At 39.6% G+C, this 15,652-nt stretch overlaps 2 protein-coding genes across 2 annotated transcripts; both read right to left on the reverse strand.

The window, feature by feature from the left end:
- Positions 1-4,940: 4,940 nt before the first annotated feature.
- LOC146978584 (ictacalcin-like) lies at positions 4,941-7,009 on the reverse strand. The gene is made up of 3 exons (XM_085791353.1): positions 6,928-7,009; positions 5,452-5,603; positions 4,941-5,250 (listed from the first exon to the last, which is right to left on the reverse strand). The coding sequence occupies exons 2-3, from the start codon at positions 5,596-5,598 to the stop codon at positions 5,107-5,109; spliced, it is 291 nt and encodes a 96-aa protein (XP_085647479.1). The 5' UTR covers positions 5,599-5,603; positions 6,928-7,009; the 3' UTR covers positions 4,941-5,106.
- Positions 7,010-11,044: 4,035 nt separating this feature from the next.
- s100a10a (S100 calcium binding protein A10a) lies at positions 11,045-13,065 on the reverse strand. The gene is made up of 3 exons (XM_085791352.1): positions 12,944-13,065; positions 11,444-11,605; positions 11,045-11,316 (listed from the first exon to the last, which is right to left on the reverse strand). Exons 2-3 carry the CDS (start codon positions 11,582-11,584, stop codon positions 11,155-11,157), a joined length of 303 nt encoding a protein of 100 aa, XP_085647478.1. The 5' UTR covers positions 11,585-11,605; positions 12,944-13,065; the 3' UTR covers positions 11,045-11,154.
- Positions 13,066-15,652: the final 2,587 nt, after the last annotated feature.

The raw sequence follows: 15,652 nt of genomic DNA on the forward strand, positions 1-15,652 counted from the left end.
AGAGGAAATCTGACCTTGTGCACAACCCACTAAGCAATTTCCAATCTAAAAGCAGTCTAAATGTTACATAGCCGTCTAGGCTAAAATAAGTTTAAATTTGGTTCAAAAGCGAAAGAGTAGCCTAGTAACTGTCTGAATTTGACCTCACATTTTTTCATCAACATCATTTAGACATATATTTAAACATATCAATTGAAATGACGTTGAAAAAAAAAGGTGAAATTTAGACGGTTTAGATGGTTTTCACTTTTGAACCAAACTCAAACTTATTGAAATCAAATAGCCATCTAGGCTAAAATAAGTGCAAATTTGGTTCAAAAGTGAAAGAATAGTAAACGTCTAGCTCACCTAGATGTCTTGTAAACCTCTATCAGACGGGAAATTGCACATGGCATGGAGTAAGGGATAACTAGTTGTAAGAAGTTAAAGGGATACTTCACCCAAAATCGATAATTCGATAAAAGGAAAAGTGACTGAAATTGGGCTCTATCTATAGTCCACTTTCAAACCAAGCAATCTGCCTAAAAGTGGACTATATCTAGCCCTGACATAGTTTGGCAGATTGAGAATAATCCAGAAATGGCAAAACAAATTATTTTAGCACAGTATGGACTTCACTTGCACATCCTAGATATTTACAGTTGTTTTGTGATATATATATTTTTAATGATTTTAACAGCCTGGGATAAAAGTAGTCTACATTTAGCTAGATATGCTATAGTATGGACTATATGGGAGCTACGACATAGCCAAGACGTTGAAATGACGTCTAGTGCTCAGTGCGAAGGGAGCTGACTTGTTCCAGGTTTGCACAATTTTGGTTGCTCACCTAAAACCGTTGTGCAGAATCATAAATAATCCTCATTTATTTTACACAATATGACTTATTGTGTTTTTAAATGCTTTACAATCCTCAAATTTGCTGATTATTGCCAGGTTGGCATGGAAATATTAGAGACTGTTAGTGAGGTCACAGACTTTTGAATCCCACGGTTTTCTAAAAAAGGTCTGCAGTACAGACAGTTATGTAACTGCCCTGAGAGTCATAGCTCATCTTTTCCACAAACTGAGCAGCCACTCTTTCAAAAACTATGATTTATCTGTAGGAGCTGAATGTAATGGCAGTCTGCCTTGTGACACAGTTAAAATCTGATGCCAAACACTGGTATCTTTGTAGCTCATGTCATCTGAATAAGCAATCATGCAAAAATTTTAATCAGTCAGATATAGATTGGCTCCGTGTTTGATTCACATGAAAACTTGCAGGTTGCTATTGCCTGGAGACGCATCATTTTTCATAGAGTATTGGTGGCAATTCTCCTGTTGCAAACAAGTAACCAGAACATGGAAGAAATGCACAGCTCATGTGTTTCAAAAAACAAAAAAAAGTTTATTTTATTTTGCATAACAACATATATATTTTTGTTCATGCCTCTGAACAGTAGTAAATGTTAATTTCCTTTAAAAGACACTCTTCTCCATCACAGGAGACCATCACCCTCTCTGTGTTGGTGGTGGCGCTGGGCTCCCTATTCCTTGTCACTCATCACCTCATCAAATGTTTCGCAGTAGATAGCGAGTTTGCCCACAAAGGTGAGAAACTCAGTGAAGTCCACAAGTTCGTCGTCGTTTTTGTCCAAGTCCTTCATGATGTTGTCAACTTTTGCCTTGTTACTTTTTTTCTGTATGGTAAGAAAATAATTAGCAGACATGTTAGTTGGTTTTGACGTGAGTTGTGGTTGTGTTCAGCAATCATCACTGGTCTTAGATGCAAAAAAAAACCAACCTTATTGCAATATTTGTGTCTATATACTGTATATTAAAAAAAACTCTGCATGTACATCAGTGTATTCACACGTCTGCAGGACTGATACAGAGAGAGGTCAAAGGTCGCTCACCCCCAGCAAACCTTCAAATTCATTAGTGAGCAGCTTTTCAGCTCGGCCTTGCTAATGGTGCGAGAAAAATCCTCTTTGCTGGAATATTTACGAAAGGTTTTGATGTCGATTGCCGTCTCGACGTTAGACATGATGGTGGCTGCATCAGGAGGACAGGAAAAAAAAGAAAAAAGAGTTAAATAGTGACACATGGGATTTTTCCTGATGTTCCTGTATTGATTTTCATTAAAACCTTCATACTGTGATGACAGGGACTCAGGATTTTTCATATACATCCCTCAAGGGATAAACTAAAGGTGTTGCTTCAGGATGACTCTCTCATTTAAAGGCGCTATGACTCCATCTAGAGGCCGAGTCTAGATCTGTTAACATCATCATGTGACATTGTGGTGAAATTTGAAACGCTAACAAGGGGTTTATAGTTTATATCTACAGCTAGAGGGGGCAGTTGCAGGAGGAGGAAACGAAGGAAGAGTAGTTCAGGGTGTGGTTGAGTGAACTTTTCTTTTCTGTTTCAATAACTGTTAATACGTTTCATTTGGTTGCAACTGGTAAACTAGTCACCGGTCGGTGCCAACTTTTGAATTGCATTGCGTTTCTGCATTTCTAATGTTTATATAATGAGCATTATCTGCTGTAAAACTGCAAGTTTCATCACAAGCGCCAAAGAGAAGTCATTTAAAATAATCAGTTTAAACTATGCTTTTTCAAAGGAGGTTAAATCGAAAGCAACTGGACTTAGTTATTTGTCCAAATTAGTCCAAATAACTAAGTCCAGTTGCTTTCGATTTAACCTCCTTTGAAATACTATGACCTGGGCAAATGAGAATATGCACCGGCTTTAAAATATGCTATTTTGTAATTTCACACAAATGAATTATGTGACTAAAATGACATGAAACTTGTTGCATTCAAAAGGATTTCCCATCGCAACAAAGTTCTACAACTTTCTCCAATCAGAAACATGCTAGAGTGATGACATTCACTCTTCACTTGCTCAGTTAGAACCCCACCAAGAATAGAGAAGACATTTTCACCATCTGCTCCAGCCAGTGGCGTATCCAGGATATTTGCCACTGCAGAGTGGCAAATATTATGTTCCGGATAGGGTACAAATTTTCTAAGAGCCTTGTAGGGGATTAAAGTCCTCATCTCTTCACAAGTTAGATCAGGGTAGCAAAATTCAACTGCTCTTAACTCATCCTATAGAATAACATTCATCAGTAATCAGCTCATTATTTGTGTCACCTGTATTGTTACATGTGTTTTCTTTACTAATTTAGGCCCCATATCTTGTGGTTAAATAAAAACAGCAATCCAGGCAACAGAACAAACCAAAAAATCTAATCAAAGCTTAATACTTAAAGATAGGCCTTATTAAAAAGTTTGTCTGTGAACAAAAGATAAACTATAGGAGAAAACGGAAATATTTGTTGTTCTTATGCTTAGTTTATGTTATTATTTAGCCTATCTTAGATATCATTTGTTGGAGATACTGGAATTATTTGGGTTAGATCTTTGTCAATTTGCCAGTTTTTATTTAATCACAAGATGGTGCCTATAAGGAAACATAGGTAACAATACAGGTGACACAGATGGTGGCCATGGGGAGAGCAAGTACACCATTATCTGTATTATCTGTAGCCGTTTTCTTAGATCTTTATTTACTTTAAAGCAGAAGTAAGCGTTTGTGTTAATATAAGTCTTAAATAGTTATATCTTCCGTCAGCAATCACTTATATAGAGTGTTTGGTCCGAAACACGGGTCTGTCAGTCACTCTGCTCTGCTGTAAGCCGAGGAGAAAACTTTCCTTGTATCCTACAACCTTTATCCAATGAGGAGAGAGAACGGCATAAAGGGGCGGTCCTCTCTGTGTGTGCAGCCAAGGGATACGCGTGAATGTGGTGACGTAGGGACGAGGGCGGGGACTGCTAACTCCATCGGCTGACAAGAAGTTAGCCAAAACGACCGGATCGCTTACTTCTGCTTTAATGAAGACGAACTAAAAAATGAAAAATAAAAAATAAAAAACCCAACCAGTGTCGCTGCAGTGAGAGACGTGACACCGGTCAGGAGCCCTGTCTGGTCAAAACAAAAGCACAGCGTCTGTTACGAATCAAGTTTACCAGAAACTCTGACTGATACTGATACTGACTGTATGTAGGCTAATTACAAACCAACATGAGGAACCGGTATTGAAGGGGACGTCAAACTTGAGTGATTGATAGAGAGGTTGTCTGTGCGGAGCGGAGCATAGCTGCAGTGACTTGTATGTGTGTAGGGGAGGGTGTGGGTTGCAACGGGTGTGACAGCAAACTAACTACCTATCAGATTTGGGGTGACCACAGGGGTGGCCAAAGAGTTTTCAGGGGTGGCCCCTGTCACCCCGGCCAGGCCACTCCCCAGTTCGCCAAGTAGTTTTTTTCACAAGCTGTTTACCAGTACTAATTTTGATTAGTAGCCTACTGATACCATTGAGGTTTGAGTTGGGTAACTTTGAATAACGTAACTTGAACCTTGAAGAGCAGATTCTTAGGTGAAAGTGAAATCGATTTTTTTATTTATTTATTTGAAATCGGTACAGTCAAGCAATAGCTGACGGGGGTGAGAATGGATTTTTTTTCATTCCCTTTGCTCTTAATATTGTGTAGGTCGTACTATAGGGCCATAGGTCATGAGGGTTACCCGCCAGCAGGTCCAGCATGCATTAGAAACAATGGGACCCACTGGCCAGTGAGTACTTTAACCTCCTATAAGGGTTAAAGAAGCAGAATGGACAGAGAGGAGATTGAGTCATTTCTTGTTTCAGATTAGCCTTGCTTTAAACACAGAACTTTAGTGAATGTTCTCCTGCCATAACATTAAGTATTGTATTGTTTACTTTCTAGAGAGAGTTCAGGAATTAAGTCTAGTGTGAATAAAAAGAAATATTGTATGTGTTTTGGACAAATATAATATTAACCTAAACCTACTCAGATTACACTGCTGACATGTAGCTGCCCAGTGTTGTCTCATGCAGTAACACACAAATTGCACAGCTCAAGTGTTTCAAAAAACAAAAAAAAAGTTTATTTCATTTTGCATAACAACATATATATTTTTGTTCATGCCTCTGAACAGTAGTAAATGTTAATTTCCTTTAAAAGACACTCTTCTCCATCACAGGAGACCATCACCCTCTCTGTGTTGGTGGTGGCGCTGGGCTCCCTATTTCTTGCCGGTGAAATGCTCATGGCACATCACAGTGAGGGTGGCCACCAAGGTGACAAACTCAGTGAAGTCCACACTGTTGTCCTTGTTTCTGTCCAGGTCATTGAAGATGCGGTCAACCGCTGCCTTGTCACTGGCTTTCTGTAGGTAAGAAAATAATTAGCAGACATGTTAGTTGGTTTTGACGTGAGTTGTGGTTCAAGTGTTCAGCAATTATCACTGGACTTAGATGCAAAAAACCTTACTGCAATTTTTGTGTCTACATATTCAAAACTCTGCATGTTCATCAGTGTATTCACACGTCTGCAGGACTGATACAGAGAAAGGTCAAAGGTCGCTCACCCCCAGCAACGCTCCCAATTCATTAGTGAGCAGCTCTTTCAGCTCGGCCTTGTTCAGAGTGTGAGCATCACCCTCTTTGCCGGAGTATTTATCAAAGGTGGTGATGAGGAGGCCCATAGCCGTCTGGATGTTAGTTATGTTAGACATGGTTGCTTCAGGAGGACAGGAAAAACAAACAAAAAAGAGTTAAATAGTGACACATGGGTTTTTCCCTGATGTTCCTGTATTGAATTTCTTTACAACCTTCATACTGTGATAACAGGGACTCAGAACTTTGTATACATCCTCAGGGCGGAAGAACTGAAGGTGTTGCTTCAGGATGACTGTCTCATTTAAAGGCGCTATGACTCCATCTAGAGGCCGAGTCTAGATCTGTTAACATCATCATGTGACATTGTGGTGAAATTTGAAACGCTAACAAGGGGTTTATAGTTTATATCCACAGCTAGAGGGGGCAGTTGCAGGAGGAGGAAACGAAGGAAGAGGAGTGCAGGGCCTGTGTGGTTGAAGTGGCACAAATTTACTCAGTTATACATTCTTTTGATTTTTCATTTTTTTCTCTGGAACACTGGCCTCTGGTTAAAAGTTTGCTTTACTTAGTCCTGCTCCAGTGGACATACGGGTTCAATCGTGCTCTATAATCACAGAGCCAAAATATGTGCATTACGTAACAAAATATACACCTCAAGGAATGCATACTTGTTTCATTCATTGGTATCAAACAGTGGGCGCATCATTGCTTTTGTTTTTGGCCCTGTGTTTTCCTCTGGATTTTCCATGCTGCTGGATATAAATAAACGCTGGGTTTCCACTGGGACCCAGGTACTCATATTTCCCTATGTCACTGGTCTCTAACACAGTGACACAGTGCATTGTTATGGCAACAGCTGAATCTCTCCAGGTAACTGTGATGAACTAGGTAAAGGAGCAGGCCATGGCTTGATCAAAGTCCCAGTAGATAATCTCAGACCAGATGCCTGTTTGCATTCTGACTCAGATGGTGCTGCTCCCACAGTGGGGTGTGGTAGACTAAGGAAACGGTGGCATCGGTGGGTCCGTAAACAAATGAGAATTTTGGAGGAAGAGAGCGCAAAAGAGTTGCCACACCAAATAACTGTTCATACGTTTCATTCGGTTGCAAGTAAAAGAGTCACTGGTCGGTGCCAACTTTTGAATGTGCAATGCATTCCTTAAAGGTCATTTGAGGCTGATGTTTATATAATGAGCATTATCTGCTGCAGAACTCCAAGTTTCACGAGTGAGAAAGAGAAGTCGTTTGTTTAAAATATGCACAGACATTGGTAGGTTTGCGGTTTGTGAAGACTTTATACTATTTTAGAATAAAAATGACTAAACTGACATGAAACTTGTTGCATTCAAAAGGATTTCCCATCACAACAAAGTTCTATAATAATACTTTATAAGTAAGTTTTAAGTAAATAAAACCAAATGAGATTATTTAGATTTTCTACTCACCAAAGGTGGGATACAAGGCGATGAGAGTTGAAGTCAGTCTTGGAGGAGCTGCAGTGACGGGAAAATGGATGCAAAGGATGCTTTATACAGCACCACACCCACCATCCCTTCCTCCATAATACTCTTTCATCTTCAGCCACTCCTCTTTCTTGTTCCCCCCTCGTATCCTCTAACTCTTTTTTTTTCACTTAGAAAAACTGCGTTTATGTTTTGTTGCTTAGAAAATGATCAACAAACAACTTGTGATTATTCATACCAGTTGTGAGGGAGTCTGCTGTGAATCATCTTTCATATCTACAACATCTTGTAGTCTGATATTCACAGTGTATGTATGCAATCAGGAAGCATTTTGTAAAATGCTAAAATTAGCATAATTTATCACAGTAAATTCATTGTTGGTGTAAACTCAAGCTTGTCTGACGCCACTGCAGACAGTGGTGAATATGTGCAGCTACAATATAATAAAACGATCCCTGTCACGCAGCAGTCATAAAAAGCAAAAACGTATTTATATCTTCATTTGTTTTTTCTTGTCTGCTGAAGTTTTGCAAGCTGAGGAAAAGTTAAAACATTTGCTATGTAAACTCAAACACTCTGTAACAATATACAAATGCAGTTTTGTTAATCCTTTGGAAGCAAAAGCTGCAATTTGTTTGATACATTTTAGCCCAGACTCTGAGAAAACTTTTAGAGCTGCTTTTACGACAATAAAACGAGGGGAAAGTTTAAGACTTTTCCCTGGCGAGAAATCTTTTGTCAATTTTTTTTTTCAGGTGTTCTCTTGTAACTCTTTGTTTGACTTTGCACGTCTGTCATATGCTGTATCGCTCATAATTTTTTATGACTTTTCTAAAAATGAAAACCAAATGTGAGATTACTGTTGTAGCGCGCTCCATGAAAGACTTAGCTGCCTGCAGTGATGTGCATGTTTTCAGTTAAATGCTGATTTTTTTTCCGCTCTCTCTTGCTCTCTCTCCGCTTGTGTATCTGCAGACTTTTAAATTGCAGGTTTCTGTTGTGTCTGTGTGTATAATTACTTTTGTCTATTTTTATTTAATTGTTCGAGACACACATTATTCTAAAATGAAAACCTTAGGCACAGTGACTTAGTGAGCGTTGATTGTTATGGTTTTAAATGGGTCCACTCTTCCTTGCAATTTTGTGGTGGAGGCTGTGACTCACAGTCATGTTCCTGAAGCTCATGAGTCATACTGCAGAGAGAGAGAGAGAGAAAACATAATCAGTGCTGTGGCAACTATGTGACCGTTAGTTTCTATGCATGTGTGTGTGTGGTCTGTTGTGTGACTTTGACTTAGTTATCAAAGTTCTTTTCCTGTCTCTCTCGTCTTTGGTCAGGGTACAATTATTGTTGCTCTCTAATCAACAACTTGAATCAAAGTCCAGTAAAGTACAGAGGAGGAGCTCAGTCGCTCTTCACCACTGTGCATATCTTCTGCTCATCAAGTTATAATACAGCATTGCACTGTACTTTTTCATTGAGTGGAAAACATTTGTCAAACTTTTTGCTGTCCTCTTCCTCTCCTATCTTACTCAGTCAAATTAGAGAGGAGGTATCCATGGAAACCACATTCCACTTTACTTCCAGCTGTGATTCATAGGAAGCTGTGTGCAGCGCAGGAGGACTGGTTTTAATAACTGGTCAACCAGTCAAAAGCAACGTTATGATCACAGCTGTGCTCTTGTGTCCTCTAGTGGTGAAGCAGAGGTACACCAACGAGAAAGATGGTATTGTGCAATCTGCAGGACAATTTTAACGACCAGAATACAAAGAAGAGGTCTGTTACTGTTTTATTAGTAGCCTATTTTCAATTTATATATATATATATATATGTATATAAACTGTTTGGTGATTTTAAACTTTCATTTGAGAAAAGAAAGGAAGGTGCGACTGAGAATGAGAGGAATAAAAGACGACAAGCAATGAAAGTCTCCCTGATTGGTTTTATTATTTGCACGCACCGTTGCCAAAATTTCCCCATTCAAAGACAGAGGAAACTTGGGGCAGCACCCATTTTGAGACCGAACTGATTTGTTGGTTGTTTTATATTTGCAAGGAGGGAGTGGGGGAACAATGTGTGGACATATTCTGTCGACAGTGAATATAACCAGCAAAATGTTGACTCACATATAAGCAAATCCAATAAACAGACATGAAGCACATTTCTTATCACCACCTATAACAAGATCACAATAGTTCGATGTCATTTTGCACGGCAACAGATACAAACCGGACATGTGAGTGGGACATTTATACAAGGAGGACCATCAAAGACTCACTTCACCCCAGTAACTGTGTGTGTGTGTGTGTGTGTGTGTGTGACTTGATGCTCAGCCAGGCAATTTACATCCACCAGCAAACTAGCACACTGCAGTTATAATACTGTACACAGATATTATACCCTATTGAATTTGGAACATTTTTTTCTATATATTTTATAACCTTTTCAAATTTCACTTCACTTAAAATTAAATAACTTTTTTTGCACAGCCTCATGACCTATTTCACTGCATGTTATATATCTGTATAAGGAATCTTGATTTGTGGACTCTTAGAGGTTGTTATGCTCAGGACACAGTGGTTTTATAGTTCAACAGATTAAATTATCCACTGAGAGGGGCTATTCTGTCCAAGGCAGGTGTGATATGCAGTGGTGAGTGGTGAATGTTAATCATTGAACCAATACACACCTCCATAAAGAATGACTTGAGACATAATAAAACTATGAACATTTTGTGGAGGGTTATTCCAGCGGATGAGATTAAGACAAAAATTTAGGGAACAAGATCTGACACAGTCAGTGGTGTCACAAGCTAACGCCTGGTGTCTTGCTTCATGCTTCTATTAAGTAATTCATCTGAACAAACAAATGGTGATTGTATTTTTTAGGCCACGTGATAAACATGCAGCACAAAGATATAAATTAAGCACTTCATACTTGTATAACCACAATTGTGTCTTTTATTTATTTGTTTATTTATTTATTTATTTTTACCACAAACACAAAAGGGATATTGAAAAAAAAAAAACTGTTGGTAAAGAGGAATTCCAGGCTCTAAACTCAGCTATGGGTCACATGGGTGTGGTGCTTGTGTAAACTGAGGGACGAACTGTAGCAACACACACACACAATCACAGACTCACACATTCGCACACTGAGTATTGTAACCTAGCAACTTGCGTGTTTGCCCTGTAACCATGAACACTGGTAGGCCACAAGATCTGGCCCTGCCCAAGGAGGTGTGTGCATTGCAAGACTCATGAGAGTCTGCCACTCCTCTGCCCTGAGTTTAGACTTCTAGGCATGGCTTCCTCAAACAGTAAAAGTTGCTGCCTCCTCCCTCTGGGATTGCAAGACCATCAGAAGAACCCATGATACTAAATCCTAACCCACACAACCCTATACTTAGATGGTGAAAACACTTGATTGGTGGAGCCTGTCAGTGTCAGCTTTAAAGTGTTGCCTGAGAGACATGACTTTGGTCAGAAAGGGAGAGGCAGAAGGCAGAGGGCGATCCCATCCCTCTCACTGCTGTTATCCAACTTTGACCAGACATTAAACACAATGAAAAGAATTTGGTGGAAAAACAGTGGTGTGCTGATGTGCTTATGGTCTGTGACTCAGACACTCCATATTTCCACACTTGCCCACGCTTGCCTTTGCTTAAACAAATAGAGCTGACTAGTAAGCATTAAGTTATAGTCAGTGACAAAGCAGCCTATCACTGATCTGATCTGCTCGCTCATGTGCCGTGATATTGAGAGTTGCAACATCAGCTTCACACAGAGGCGTGGTCACGACCAGGACATTGAGCAGATTCCTCAGGGGAGTGATAAGCAGGACTTTATCAAGCGGAGAGGGAGAGGTTTGTCTGCCCTTTCACAATCAGACAGGCAGAAAAATACAGGTGGGACTTGCATCATCACACTTCGTGTTGTGGGCAAGAAAACACCATCCTACTGTCTTCTCTGGAATGAGCTTTGTGAAATTAGCACAAACCAAAGGCTTGGAAATATCTCTGATGTGACACTTTGTGTATGTAAATGTATGATCACTATGACAAATACACACACACAACACCAACTGGACACAAGAGGTTTGAAATCTTCAGTGTATTTAATGGACAAAACTAGCTTTACAAAAATTGAAATGCATTTTGGTTTCTTCTCCTTTCCTCCGTTTTATTTATTTATTTATTTATTTATTTTTACTTCTTTCCCGTCTTCTTCATGTGCATCTGATAGCATTGCTCACAGGCAATGGAAAGTCCAACAACCAGTGAAACAAACTCCTCAAAGTCCACCTGGCCGTCACCGTTGGTGTCCAGGTCCTTCATGATCTTGTCGACAGCAGCAGGGTCCTTCTGAGACTGGAGCGGAGCATCAACGAGAAAAAAATAAACTTTTGTTATACTCATGTGAGAATTGATGTAATAATCATATTTTTTTTGTTTTGGAAACTGTCAGTATGGGTGCTACATGGTAATCCCTTCTCACCCTGAGGAAGTTGGACAGCTCGTTCTCCATCAGCTCTCTGAGCTCTCGCCGGTTGAGCGTGCCGACGCGGCCATCCTTGGAGGCGTAACGGTGGAACACCTTGATGAGTGACTCCATGGCGGTCTCCAGTTCTGAAGGCATGGTTGCTTGAGTGTGTTTAGACTGAAAAACAAAGTTCAAGTAGATATGATCACTAATGGCACACGGTTTAGCTTCAATGCCCAAAATACCAGAGAATGAATGAAAAAAACAACAACTATTTAGCTCTTATAGTTGATGTTGAAATCCAACAATGATGGTTTGTAAAGTAGCATGTCCTCCTGATGTCTTTATCTAAAGATTTTAAGGGAGATGGAGGAGTTCAAAAGCCAAGGAACTGATCCAATCAGAATAAACAGTAGGAGCAGTTTATGTAAAACAAACATTGGATTGACATGCCAACAATCAACTAATCCAGCCAGACTACAGGGCTCCACTGAAGGATTTTCTTAATTATATGTCTATTTGTTGGAGAAACAAGTTAAGAGAATAGTTCCATTGTTTTGTAAAGAGACACGAAGCAACCCAATGAAGGGGAAGCAACACTTGACCCTTGTCTCTGCAACCCCCCCTCACTGATGAGTAATGAATGAGTGGAAAATGTCTGTTATTAAGTTGTTACAAAAAGGACAGCCACTGATTTGTCCAAAAACACTCCTGACCTCTTTGCTGCAGAGGTTCAACAGTTAAAAAGGAGAAGAGGGAGGTTGTGTGTTATTAATGTGAGAGGAAATGGAAAAAATCTACCAAGGTCCAATGTGGTGGGATATGATGCAGGAAAAAGAGAGAGGGGGAGAGGCAGAGCACATGTGTGTACATGCCCACAGTCCTGCCACACCCTTTATAGTCTATAGTCTCTGTGTTTACATAGCACAAGGTGAGGAATGAAATGTTATCTTTTCCCTGCTCCTTTCCAGGGAATAAGAAAGTATTGTGTTTTGGTATGTTATAGGAAATGTCTGGAATTGACACTGGTTGGAAGAAAGAAAGAAAGAAAGAAAGAAAGAAAGAAAGAAAGAAAGAAAGAAAGAAAGAAAGAAGCCAGTGAATGAAAAAGCTCTGAAATCCTCACTGTAAATTTTAAAAAAAACGTAATAAACTTTCATGACACATGCAGCACCTCCTGAATAGGCCATAGCTACACAGCACTGCAATTAAAAGTGGTAGGCTATGGGCTTTAAAGGAGCAGAGAAACTTTGACCGACTCCATCATAAACCGCTAGCTTGGGCATTAATGCCTCCCCTTAGAAAAAAACTAAACAATGCCTGACAGATCAAGGAACTTAGCCAATCCATTCCTCCCACACCCAGCCGCCTCTACCTGCAGGCCTTATTAAATGATCCGACCACTAATCTACAGCCCCCTCCGAGAGAGAGAGAGAGAGAGAGAGACACACACAGAGAGACAGAGAGAGACAGAGAGAGAGAGAGAGAGCAGCAGCTGCGTGAGTCGGTTCTTACCGTGCGGTCCCGGGACGTGTCTTCACAGGAGAGGTGGGAATGTGCAGAAGTTGGGAATAAGCACAGCAGAGTTTTTATACAGAGGCGACGCCCCGGCGGCCGTGGAGAGTGAGTCAGGCTGATACGGACACTGAACTCTACACACGGCGGAGGGCGGTAACACAATCACTACAAACTATTATAGGCTATGATTTGTACTAAAGTAACCCACATACTTATTAAGAACAGCGAAGAACAGAAATAATTTAGATGTAGCCTATTCATACGGTGTAACAGCTTAATATTATTAAACTACTAACACTACAAGTGGGCTAGTAGCCTAATAATATCTGGCTAATTAAAACAGATTAGAGGAAGCTTCTTGTGAGCTCTGAAGTGAAGTTTTTTGTTCTCCCAGATGACTACTATGGTCTCTCTCTGCAAATTTACCAGTTTAATACAAAAAACGTGTAAACACAAATAGCTGATAAAACACAACTGTAACACATAGGAGCTCAATATGGCAATATGCAGTAAAATAATATAATAATTCTCACATCTTTGTTTTGACACGGTGCTTTTTCATGACCAGGGTGACAATGTGAAGGATGGAGGACCCATCATGTTTGATACTGTCATTTATGGGGTTCTAAACCCATTCACAATTACACTGAACTCTGGGCTTTGAGGTGTTTCCCAGTCAAGAAAAAGTCCAAAAGCAAATCAAGGAAAAAACAAAAGACATTATGAACAACTCATAAAGAGGATCTATCTGTATTTCAAGCAAAGAAGAGAACCTGATGGACTGACAACAAATGAGTGGGTCTCATCGAGTGTGACCAGCAGCAAAACCAATCAGGCATCTTTTAACATACAAACGATCTCACTATAAAATCTACTGATTGAGTGACTGAGTGATTAACAAACTCTATAATCAAGTGATTGGGTTTCCACGTTTTGTTTACACTCATCAATGTGAACAGTGTTCCTATAGGAAACTCACGTAGCACAATAATGTACGCTGTATGTTACATACATACATTTACAGTGTAGGCTAATGATCTTTCTCTATAGGGACATCTTTACTACTTGCATTTACATTACAGGTAAGCTATACAGACATAACACAGATTAGCCGCCCTACACTAAACAAACAAGCCCATTCTTCTTGATTTTGACAAATAGTTCCCATCAGATTACACAGTGGACTGCTGATTATGTATTGGAAAGGTGCTGGTGTTTTGTTTTAGTGATATTTTGGGGTGTTTTCTTATTACTGAATGATGTTCCTCTCAGTGGTGAGGTGTGATTTACTGTAGTAAATGAATTGTGGGCCATCTTGTGGCGAAAACGTGGTATTACAATCTATGTGTCAACCAGGACATATGTGTGTGTTGTGAAGAGGAGGTTTTAAGGTGGAGTTGCTTCAGGAAGGAGCAGGAAGGAAGAAGGGCTTGGCTTTGGTGGCCCTGAGGGCTCAAAATCATATCTACAAAATCAGAGAACAACTTAATCAACTGACAATGCTGGCTGCAACGCAAAAAAACCCCCACAACACAACAGAAGTGTTTCTGAGGACACAAGAAAGTGACAGCTTTCTGGGGCATTTTAGTTCAATACTTCTTGACCTCAGAAGTTCTGAAGATGTTCAAGTTTGATTAATTGTTTTGTAACACTTCAAGTATATATTTGTATGTAGGGCCTATAAATTGTTTGTTGAATTAACTCATGCATATATTTTCTTATTACACACTGGCCTTGTGCAAATGACCTTGACAGACTGAAAATAAACCTGTAATAGATTAAATTGGACTACTTATTTAATTATGAAGTTGGATTTGAGATGCAAACATCACAAAGTTTACATTTATGTTGTAACTGAGCAGATGCCTAAAAACAGAGCAGCAGGTGCACCATCATGTGGACGATCTGTGGTACAGCACATGAAGAACACACCTTTCAGTGCTGACAAGACTCACATCTTAGTCTACTACATGATAGGATGGTTTTATGTCTCTATGTATTGCACTACTTTATTTATATTTATTTGTAGTACTGGCTGTGTTGTTGACTACTGTAACAAACCAAAATAAAACCTTTTTTAATATAATCAGTTTATATAGCCTAATATGGTGCAAAAGACTGAGGAGACTGATGGGTCCTGACTGAGCATGCAGGAGGGAGGAGTGTCAGGGGAAGGTTCAGGATACCACAACCAGAGGTATAGGAATATACTTCAACAAAACAGTGATGGAAAGTTCTCATGCGGGAAGTTTTTATGTAGCTGGACTTAAAAAATGAAGAAAATTGTTTTGTTTTGGTTTGTTTGTTTATTATAATTTAAGTTTTAGTGACCTTTCAGATTAAGATGAAAGAAGAGTCTTAAGCTACAGCGTCAAAGTGTGGTTTATGCCATAGCCTACTAAAAATCACAAAATGTAAAATATTGGCAATTTTACACGAGTGCTTTCACTTTTCAATCTTTTTTGGTTTTACTTTCTTATACTTAAGTTCTTAAATTGCCTTAAGGAAATGAATACCACTGATAGTAATGACTGCTATATCTTCGTGACAGCCTGGCTCTACAACATCTCCACTGCCAAACGATAGGCTACGTGCTGACTATTTCCTGTTTGGGGCAAACCAAAACGGATTTTCTGAGGAAAACCTCAAAACCTTCACCGTTTCCGTAAAGGATTGATAACGTTGGTCTATATCCTCGAGGAAACA

Source organism: Trachurus japonicus, chromosome 11 (assembly GCF_045865225.1).
Source record: "Trachurus japonicus isolate A0001 chromosome 11, Traja_1.0".
NCBI lineage: Eukaryota > Metazoa > Chordata > Actinopteri > Carangiformes > Carangidae > Trachurus > Trachurus japonicus.